This window comes from Gekko japonicus, unplaced genomic scaffold (assembly GCF_001447785.1).
Source record: "Gekko japonicus isolate JY-2015 unplaced genomic scaffold, Gekko_japonicus_V1.1 scaffold367, whole genome shotgun sequence".
Taxonomy (NCBI): Eukaryota; Metazoa; Chordata; class Lepidosauria; order Squamata; family Gekkonidae; genus Gekko; species Gekko japonicus.
In genome coordinates, this window is record NW_015163617.1 from 991343 (window position 1) to 1002323 (window position 10981).

The 10981-nt window shown below is 51.0% G+C and overlaps 1 protein-coding gene across 2 annotated transcripts in view; it reads right to left on the minus strand.

The window, feature by feature from the left end:
- Positions 1 to 9073, minus strand: part of OTX2 (orthodenticle homeobox 2) — a 27006-nt gene extending 17933 nt beyond the window's left edge. The window contains exons 1-3 of one of the 2 annotated variants that reach the window (XM_015407428.1): positions 8973 to 9073; positions 8716 to 8727; positions 5742 to 5916 (exon numbers count right to left, since the gene is read on the minus strand). In XM_015407428.1, the coding sequence (XP_015262914.1) occupies positions 5742 to 5916; positions 8716 to 8727; positions 8973 to 9073 (288 nt within the window). The remainder of the gene's footprint in view (positions 1 to 5741; positions 5917 to 8715; positions 8728 to 8972) is intronic. The other variant, XM_015407429.1, reaches the window with a different exon arrangement.
- Positions 9074 to 10981: the final 1908 nt, after the last annotated feature.

A 10981-nucleotide genomic window follows, 5' to 3' on the forward strand; every position in this document is an offset into this window, starting at 1 on the left:
CTATAGCTATAGCTATAGCTATAGCTATAGCTATAGCTATAGCTATAGCTATAGCTATAGCTATAGCTATAGCTATAGCTATAGCTATAGCTATAGCTATAGCTATAGCTATAGCTATAGAGATAGATATAGCTATAGCTATAGCTATAGCTATAGCTATAGATATAGATATAGATATTTAGGAATAAAGAATTTAACTTCAGTCTTGATAGGACAAAATGGAGTACTTTTTGAGAATACATGGTCCAAATTCTACATATGGCCGGAAGAAAATATGAATGGAACTTTTAGATCTTTCACCAATTGAACTAACTGAAGTCTCCCGGTATTCAACCAATTTGAAAGGAAATGAATTAAAAATTTCCTATTTATTTATTTATTACTTTCGATCTATATCCCGCCTGGCCAAGGCAAGCATTTGCATATGACATGGTTATGACTATTTAGTGAAAAGCGTAAAACAATTAGCTGGTCTGTGTATGAGATAACGACCAGATACATCATGAAATTTAATTTAAATCCCGAAATGTATGTTTTTTTATGTTTGTGTGTTCATGTTTGTTGTTGCCCATCAGATCTCATTCCTCAGATCGACTGAGGAACAAGCTTAAAAACGGAACCATCGCAGCCCCCATGTTAGTCGCACCAAGAACGACTACGGATGCTGGTTTGCTACACTGAACCACCACACAGCAATCGCCATCTGCACTCAGCTGCACTTTGCATGTACACCGTTTGTTACATAAATTTTATAGTATTGCATTTGTGCACCTGGGTTGTGTTGTATTGTACTGTATTGTATTGTATTTTAACCTATTTTATGCTGAAGAATAGATTCTTTTGAACTATGGTGCTGGAGAAGACTCTTGAGAGTCCTTTGGTCTGCAAGAAGACCAAATCAGTCAATCCTAAAAGAAATCAACCCTGACTGCTCCCTGGAAGGCCAGATAATGAAACTGAAGCTCAAATACTTTGGCCACCCAATGAGAAGGGAGCACTCACTGGAGAAGACCCTGATGCTGGGAAAGATTGAAGGCCAAAGAAGACGGGGACGGCAAAGGATGAGATGGTTAGACAGTGTCATAGATGCAACGAACATGAAGTTGAGCCAACTTCAGAGGACAGCGGAAGACAGGAAGGCCTGGTGTGATCTGGTCCAGGAGGCCACGAAGAGTCAGACTCGACTGAGTCCATCAGTGGCTATTAGCCACAAGGTATAGATAGGGGCTCTGGGGCAAGTGATGCTCTGTCATCTTGGTGCTTGGGGGGGTCAACAGTGGGAGGGCTTCTAGTGTCCTGGCCCCACTGGTGGACCTCCTGATGGCACTGGTATTTCTGGCCACTGTGTGATACAGAGTGTTGGACTGGATGGGCCTTTGGTCTGATCCAACATTGGCATCTCTTATGTTCTTATGTTCTTATAGTGTCAGAGCTTGGAAGCTGAGTAGGGGTGGCGATGGTCAGTACTTGGATGGGAGACCATCAAGCGAAGGGTGGTTACTATGCGATGGGAGGCAACAGCAAAACCACCTCTGCTCCTCTCTTGCCTCGAAACCCCCACGGGCCTGGATTCACCGTGAGTCGGTTGCGACTCAATGGCACACAATGATTAATGTTAGTATCAGAGGAACGCCGCTTGATCAAAGCAAGAGCCCTTCCAAAATCCTGGTTCTATCAGCTGCCAATGAGGCACTTCCAGGACTACTGCAAAGCTGGGCAGAGAGACACTAGCCGTCCAACAGCTTGATGTCCCCAGCATTTAAGATACACTGCTTTTGAATCTGGAGGCTCCACGGGTAACCTATCCTCCAAGAATTTATCTAATCTTCTTCTAACACCTGATTTATACGTGTGGCAATGGAAGAACGGCCTTCATCATTGTAGACTGCAGGTGGGGGGCAGTGTTCCCTCTAAGCTGAGTTAGTGTGCGCTAGCTCACAGTTTTTTAGCCTCTGGCTCACACATTTTTGCCTCCGCTCAGGAAGGGAGGGCTCCAGAGCAAACGGATTTATGCAGTAGCCAGATCACTCGCTCACAAATGTAATGCCAGCAGCTCATGAAGTAGAATTTTTGCTCACAAGACTCCAGAGCTTAGAGGGAACATTGGTGGGGGGGACTCCCAGTTTTGACCATCCCTTCATAATTTAAAAAAATTATTGTAAAGAAGCACTCTCTGCATAGGGGGGCAGCTATGGGGAATCTTTGCGGCGTTAATTAAGCAAAGTGAAGAAATAAATCAGAGCCATGCCGTGTATGTTTGAGCTTTAACGTAAAAGTAATCTTTATCTAGAAAGGGAAGGTTATACATTTGGAGGATAAGAAAATACATTCTAGTTTTCTAGAACTACAACTGAACCATTGCACGGTTAAAGGCTAAAGACGGTACCTCTCTCTCTGCTCGCAACTCTCAGAACAAAGACAGGAAATTCTGCCAGAAAACATCAAACCAACTGCCCGTCTGACCCAAAAAGCACATCTTCGACCCAATATATTGATTGGCCAATGACAAGACTAAAGATAACGGTCAGTTCTACTGAAACACCACCCACTCGAACCCTGGGAAACTTTCTCTACTTCTAATTGGTTACAGCTTAGCTAGGTAACATCCTGTTTACACACAACCTCAGCTTAACCCTATCACGACCGAAGTGTTGACAACTCACAAACAGTGTTCCCTCTAAGCTGAGTCAGTGTGAGCTAGCTCAGTTTTTTTAGCCTCCAGCTCACACAGTTTTGTCTTAACGCAGGAAGGAGGGCTCCAGAGCAAACTGATTTATGCCGTAGCCAAATCGCTCACTCACAACTTTCATGCCGGTTGCTCACAAAGCAGAATTTTTGCTCACGAGACTCCACAGCTTGGAGGGAGCACTGCTCACAAATATCCCGACACTCTTTAAACAGAGAGGACCAATCCAGAAGATCCTCCACCCGCGGCCAGAGGTGGTCCACTCCTTTCGACTGACTTCTTCTCTTGTATGATAACAATGTGATGAATAGTTTAAGAGAGACACAGGGTCTTTCCGCCTTTATTGGGGAATCTTCCCTTTCCCTTCCCGGCATCTCTTTACCTCCCACCCCCACCTGAATAGGGATCTTATTTCTGAAGTTACCCCCCCCCCATCTTTTGGATTCCCTTAGAACTGGCCAGGTATGGGAATGAAGGGTTTTCTAGGGTTAAACACAAAGCAAGCTGACCTAGATAACCCAGGTTAGCCTGATGTCATCAGAGCTTGAAAGCTAAGTGGGTTTGGCCCTGGTTTGTGTTTGGATGGAGGAGGAGATTGGATGTATCACTACCCAAAGGCGTCTCAGAGCAGCTTCCAAACTCCTTTCCCTTCCCCTCCCCACAACAGACACCCTGTGAGGTAGGTGGGGCTGAGAGAGCTCTTGACAGAAACTCCTCTTTTTCAAGAACAGCTCTGAAAGAACTATGGCTTGGTCAAGGTCATCCAGCAGGTGCAAGTGGAGGAGTGGGGAATCAAACCTGGTTCTCCCAGATTAGAGTCTGTGCACTTAACCACTACACCGAACTGAAGAAGAAGATGAGGAGGAGGAGGAGATTGGATGTATACCCCGCCCTTCACTACCCAAAGGAGTCTCAGAGCGGCTTACAAACTCCTTTCCCTTCCCCTCCCCACAACAGACATCCTGTGAGGTAGGTTGGGCTGAGAGAGCTCTTGACAGAAACTGCTCTTTTTCAAGAACAGCTCTGAAAGAACTACGGCTTGCCCAAGGCCATCCAGCCAGGTGCAAGTGGAGGAGTGGGGAATCAAACCCGGCTCTCCCAGATTGGAGTCGGCGCACTTAACCACTACACCAAGGACGTCTGGATTTGCTACGCAGAGGAAGGCTATGACAAACCACCTCTGAAAGTCTCTTGATCAGTGGTGGGCCGACATTTTGGGGACCCTGGAGATTGAACAGGTATGGGGGCCCTTTCTTGACCAGCAACAATGGGGCAACATCCAACAAAGGTCCAAAGGGCCTTGCTAGCCTTGCCAGGACCTTGAAGCCAAATGGTGAAGGACAGGGTGGTGGGGTGGAGCCCTTGAGAATGGGCCACACAATGAGCCCCTTCCCACCAGCAACAAGGTCCGGGTAACTGCTATCTTCTTTAGCGAGGTTGTTCCATGGCAGATCACCACAATTATAACCACTGCATCTTCTGGGAGCCTGACTAGAAAATAGCCCCAGAAAAACACAGTTGCGATTGCCCTGATTCTAATCACGGCTTTGCAGTTTGTGAACGACACCACAGAGCTGCCCTCCCACCCACCCCGCTCACAAGTTTCCCATGATTTGTAAGAACGCAAGAGTAGCCATGTTTGATCAGGCCAGTGGCCCATCCAGGCCAACGCTCTGCGTCGCACAGTGGCCAAAACCCAGGGGCCATCAGGAGGTCCACCAACAGGACGAGAACTCCAGAAGCCCTCCCAATGTTGCCCTTCAAGCACCGAGAATACAGAGCATCGCTGCCCCAGACATAAGAACATAAGGGAAGCCATGCTGGATCAGGCCAATGGCCCATCCAGTCCAACACTCTGTGTCACACAGTGGCCGAAACCCAGGGGCCATCAGGAGGTCCACCAGTGGGGCGAGAACTCCAGGAGCCCTCCCACTGTTGCCCCCCCCCAGGCACCAAGAAGACAGAGCATCACTGCCCCAGACATAAGAACATAATAGAAGTCATGCTGGATCAGGCCAATGGCCCATCCAGTCCAACACTCTGTGTCACACAGTGGCCAAAACCCAGGGGTCATCAGGAGGTCCACCAGCAGGGCGAGAACTCCAGGAGCCCTCCTATTGCTGCCCCCCAAGCACCGAGAATACAGAGCATCGCTGCCCCAGACGTAAGAACATAAGGGAAGCCATGTTGGATCAGGCCAAAGGCCCATCCAGTCCAGGAGCCCTCCCATTGCTGCCCCCAAGCACCGAGAATACAGAGCATCGCTGCCCCAGACGTAAGAACATAAGGGAAGCCATGTTGGATCAGGCCAATGGCCCATCCAGTCCAACACTCTGTGTCACACAAAACCCAGGGGCCATCAGGAGGTACACCAGTGAATCGATTCTGGTGAGCTCAGTGAGTCCCTACAGCTGGGGGTTCGGGTGCTACAAGCCCTCCAAGAAAAAAATTTGAAATCTGACCCATTACAGGGACATTCTGAGGCCATTCGAAACGGGCGTTAGAGCATATTCTAAGGTCCATATTAAGTACTTCAACCGCTTGGCTTACAATTCTGCCACTGAGATAGCCTTATTTTAATCACAAACACTTAAAAAAAACCCTCCATTATGTTGAAAAATCCACTCATTAAAAAGAAAGTTGCTTCATGGCCCCTCCAGGATCAGGGGCCCTGAAACTTCAGCTTTGTTAGTTTCATAGTAGATCCACCCAGTCCCATAGCCACAGCGGGGCATTTAGGGGCAGTGCCCCCTCACTCATGGCTGACGCCCCAGAACCCCCCACCTGTGGGAGCTGTGCCAGCAGGTAAGGAAAGACCCTTCCCTTTTTCACCTGCCTGCCAACAGGCTCTCTCTCTCTCTCTCTCTCTCTCTCTCTCTCTCTTCCCCACTCCCCCAGTTTTCCCAATGCCCCACCACCCAAAATCTTCTGGCTACGTCCCTGGGGCTGCCATAAGTTGGCCATGACTTGAGGGCACATTCCCACCAGCAGCAACCACTCTGGAAGAAAAGGGATCCAGGAACAACCTCTCCACCCACCCCCCTTCTCTGCCTACCTGGACTCTGGACTCCGGGAGGTTGATCTTGAGAGCCACCTCCTCCCGCATGAAGATGTCCGGGTAGCGGGTCTTGGCAAAGAGGGCCTCCAAGACGTCGAGCTGGGCCCGGGTGAAGGTGGTGCGCTCCCTCCGCTGCTTGCGTGGGGTGGCTGGAGGGAGCAATTCAGGCAGACTCAGGGCAAGCCAGAGATGGACCGCTCCGCCCGGTCCCCCCCACCCCTGAAACCCATCTGTGCTTTCTTCTCAGGGTTGGTCCACCAGGCAGGTCAACCAGGGATGGGAGCTGGAGGGGGTACCAGAGAGCGAAGCTCTCTGGCAGGGCCAACTCGAGGTGTTTCTGCGCCCTAGGCGAGGCTGCCTTATGGCGCAGATGCCAACCTCCCGGTGGGGCCTGGAGACCTGGAGCCCTCTGGAGCCAGCCACCCTTTTGCTGCTGCCACCACCGCCTCCTCCCCCACCACCGCCACCAAAGGGGGGGAGTAGGGGGGAGGCACAGCTTGGTGCTCCATCCAGGGCCCGGCGCTCTAGGCGAATGCCTAGTTCGCCTAGTGGGTGAGCCGGCCCTGGTCTCAGGAAGAGTAAAGGCTGCGATCCAGAAGGACCCGGGCTTACTCGGGAGAAACCCCCACCGCCCCACACACGGTGCTTTGTTTTAACTCTTCTTTTTAAAGATCAGACTTCAAAGACGCATTCGGAGGCCCCCTTCAAAGAGCTCTGTGTGTATTTGTCTGGGGGGAGCAGTGTTCCCTCTAAGCTGAGTTAGTGTGAGCCAGCTCACTGTTTTCTTAGCCTCTGGCTCACGCATTTTTTTTGGGTCTTAGCTCAGGGAGGAAGGCTCCAGAGCAATGTTCCCTCTAAGCTGTGGAGTCCTGTGAGCAAAAATTCTACTTTGTGAGCTACTGGCCTTCAAGTTGTGAGCGAGCCATTTTGCACCTGCATAAATCAGTTAGCTCTGGAGCCATCCCTTCCTGAGCAAAGACAAAAATGTGTGAGCCGGAGGCTCCACTGGTGGCCCCACTGGTGGACCTCCTGGTGGCATCTGGTATTTCTGGCCACTGTGTGACACAGAGTGTTGGCCTGGATGGGCCTTTGGCCTGATTCAACATTGGCGTCTCTTATGTTCTTAAAAAATGGTAAGCTAGCTCACACTAACTCAGCTTAGAGGGAACACTGCTCCAGAGCAAATGCATTTCTGCAGGGGCCCAATCGTTCAGTCACCACTTTAATGCCAGCAGCTCACCAAGTAGAATTTTTGCTCACGAGACTCCGCAGCTTGCAGGGAACATTGGTGTGTGTGTGTGTGTGTGTGTGTGTGTGTGTGGTGTCTCTAATTCACTCGTGGGGGTACCCCAACCTTTCTCAGCACAAAGGTTCAGCCCCGAAATAAGCCCCCCTCCCTCACCAACCAGGCGCCCCCGAGATCTTCCAGCAGGCCGGTAGCCACAGTGAGGCACTCTGGGACCTGGCCCCCTCTGACTTCCCGCCACGCCCCCGGACTTCCATGCAGGCCCCAAGCCCCCCAACTCGTTGGGCCACCTGGAGGACTCCCCACCACCACCCCTTCCCCAAGCGCAGCTCGCTTCCCGCGTAGGCAAGCAGACTGCAAACACTGCAAAAGTGGGTTTTTAAAATTTTTGTTTTTATTTGTTATGTTGTGACGTCTTTTTTAAAGCCGCCGCCCCCGAATTACAAAAACCTGGCTACGGGCCTGTCTCCCAGATGTCTGAAGCACAGTCTCCGGGATTCGCCAGGCAATGTTCCCTCTAAGTTGAGTCAGTGTGAGCCAGCTCACCATTTTTTAGCCTCCGGCGCACACATGTTTGCCTTCGCTCAGGAAGAAGGATCACTCCAGAGCACACTGATGTATGCAGCAGCCAAATCACTGGCTCACAACTTTAATGCCAGTAGCTCACAGAGTAGAATTTTCGCTCACAAGACTCCACAGCTTAGAGGGAGCACTGGTGGCCAACCACTATTTATTTGATTGATTTATTTATTTTCTAGTCTTCCCTCCCCGCAAGCGGGCTCAGGGCGGATCACAGAGCCTAGGGAACGTATACTCGGAAGTAAGTCCTTTTGATGACAGTAGAATTTGCTACCCCCTCATTGGTGAGCAGGATGACCAAAGTGACGTCGATAGATCCAGGTGTTGGTCTGAAACGGGAGAACGCATTTAGAGTCCCGTGGGGCACCTTTAAAATGGACAAAGGTTTATTCAAGGTAGGAGCTTTCCTTTGCAAGGCACCCTTCCTCAGATCCATTGGAACGGCGTGTCATTTCCCCGTCTATACGTCTGAACCTTACCTACCATTCCAATGTATTTGAAAAAGCGTGCCTTGCACAGGAAAGCTCCTACCTTGAATAAACCACTGGTGGCCTGAAAGGGGCCGCTGGACTCTAAATCGGTTCCAAAGTTATGTGGGTTTGCGAAAAGGCGGGGTGAATTGGGGGTGGGGGTGGGGAATGAGATGTACTCCGACAGTCCGACCCCCCCTTTCTTTTCCCACAAGTCCCCCCCCCTCTATCATCGGGGGAGGACAACCAAGACCCCCACCCCAAGAAGGTGAAAGTGAGACTTAACGCCCCCCCTCACACACATCAAAGTAGGCGAGAAGAAACCCCGGGGTAGCCCCTTTCCACTTGACCCCCCTCTATAAAAACCTTCTTGTGGCCCTTTCTTACACGCCCAGGGAAATGCTGATTGCCACTCTGAAGAAGAAGAAGAAGAGATTGGGTTTATACCCCGCCCTTCACTACCCAAAGGTGTCTCAGAGCGGCTTACGAACTCCTTCCCCTCCCCACAACAGGCACCCTGTGAGTGGGCGGGGCTGAGAGAGCTCTGACAGAAACTGCCCTTTTTCGAGAACAGCTCTGACAGAACTATGGCTTGCCCAAGGTCATCCAGCCAGGTGCAAGTGGAGGAGTGGGGAATCAAGCCCGGTTCTCCCAGATTAGAGTCCTCGCACTTAACCACGACTCCCAACTTTGGGGCCAGGAAGCCATTTTTCTCCAGGCCAATTTGGTCAAGGATCCTGGAGGGTTGTTTTTTTTTTTTTGGCCATCTTGGAGCAGGGGTCACTGGGAGTGTGGGGGGAGATATTTGTGGCTGTCCTGCTTTGTGCAGGGGGGTTGGACTAGATGACCCTTGGAGGTCCCTTCCAGCTCGCTATGATTCTATGATAAAGCCGGGGAACCCCCCCCCCCTTGGATCCGCCTCCCCGTTTCCGCTTACCCGGGTACCCGACGGACGGGTGCAGCAGGTCCATCCCGGAGGTGGTGAGGCTGAGCCCGTTGACGGCGTAAGGTGGTTGCTTGAGATACGACATCATGCTAAAGTTGGGGCGCGGCGGGGGGAAAATGGCCAAAAATCCCCCCCGGGCGGGGGCGAGGGGGAGGCGGGAGGCGAAGAGGCGAGTTCCGGATCTCCCCTCTTTTCTTTTCTCCTCGCCTCTCCTCCCTCTGTGCCTCGTCTTCTTCAAGAGCTTAGGGTGTAGAAGTCTCGACTCCGGGAGCGGACATCTGGCGTCTAAGAAACAAGACAGAGAGAAGCCATTCTTAGAAGCGGGGGGCGGGGTGGGCTGGGGGAAAGAGAAAGGGAGGTGGAGAGAGAGAGACCCCCGACCCATTGTTCCCTCTAAGCTGAGTGAGTGTGAGCCGGCTCACAGGTTTTTTAGCCTCCAGCTCACACATTTTTTGTCTCCAGAGCAGTGTTCCCTCTAACATGAGTGAGTGTGAGCCGGCTCACAGTTTTTCAGCCTCCAGCTCACACATTTTTGTCTCCAGAGCCGTGTTCCCTCTAAACTGAGTTAGTGTGAGCCGGCTCACAGTTTTTTTAGCCTCCAGCTCACGCATTTTTGTCTCCAGAGCAGTGTTCCCTCTAAGCTTAGTTAGTGTGAGCCAGCGCACAGTTTTTTAGCCTCCAGCTCACATATTTTTGTCTCCAGAGAAGTGTTCCCTCTAAGATGAGTTAGTGTGAGCCGGCTCGCAGTTTTTTAGCCTCCAGCTCACACATTTTTGTCTCCAGAGCAGTGTTTAAGCTTAGTTAGTGTGAGCCAGTGCACAGTTTTTTAGCCTCCAGCTCACACATTTTTGTCTCCAGAGCAGTGTTCCCTCTAAACTGAGTTAGTGTGAGCCGGCTCACAGTTTTTTTAGCCTCCAGCTCACGCATTTTTGTCTCCAGAGCAGTGTTCCCTCTAAGCTTAGTTAGTGTGAGCCAGCGCACAGTTTTTTAGCCTCCAGCTCACACATTTTTGTCTCCAGAGCAGTGTTCCCTCTAAGCTGAGTTAGTGTGAGCTAGCTCCGGTTTTTTTAGCCTCTGGCTCACAGATTTTTGTCTTAGCTCAGGGAGGAGGGCTCCCGAGCAAACTGATTTCTGCAGTAGCCAAATCGCTGGCTCACAACTTGAATTGCCAGGAGCTCACAAACAGTGCTCCCTCTAAGCTGAGTGAGTGTGAGCCGGCTCAGAGTTTTTTAGCCTCCGGCTCACAGATTTTTGTTTTAGCTCAGGAAGGAGGGCTCCAGAGCGAACTGATTTCTGCAGTAGCCAAGTCGCTCGCTCCCAACTTGAATGCCAGTCGCTCACAAAATAGAGGTTTTGCTCACAAGCAATGCTCCCTCTAAACTGTGGAGTCTTGTGAGCAAAAATTCTACTTTGTGAGCCACTACTATTCAAATTGTGAGCCAGCGATTTGGCTGCTGCAGAAATCAGTTTGCTCTGGAGCCCTCCTTCCTGAGCGAAGACAAAAATGTGTGAGCCGGAGGCTAAAAAAACTGTGAGCTAGCTCACACTCACTCACCTTAGAGGGAACACTGCTACAAAAGACTCCACAGCTTAGAGGGAGCATTGCCTCCAACCCAGCCCAGTCCAGTCCCGATAAGCCGTCGCCTTGGGGGGAAGAAGAGGAGGAAGAGGGGGAAGAGGAGGAGGAAGACGACTACGACGACAACGAAGACGAAGACGACCTTATTTTTTGCAGACACTGACCGGCGATTCTCGCGAAATCGCCAAGATGGCAGAGACCCGAGGGCTAGCGCAGGGTTCCCTCTAAGCTGAGTTAGCGTGAGCCAGCTCACCGTTTCTTAGCCTTTGTCTCAGCTCGGGAAGGACGGCTCCGGAGAACAAACTGATTTCTGCAGTCGCCAAATCGCTCGCTCACAACCGGTGTTCCCTCTAAGCTGAGTTAGTGTGAGCTAGCTCCGTTTTTTTTAGCCTCTGGCTCACACATTTTTGTCTCAGC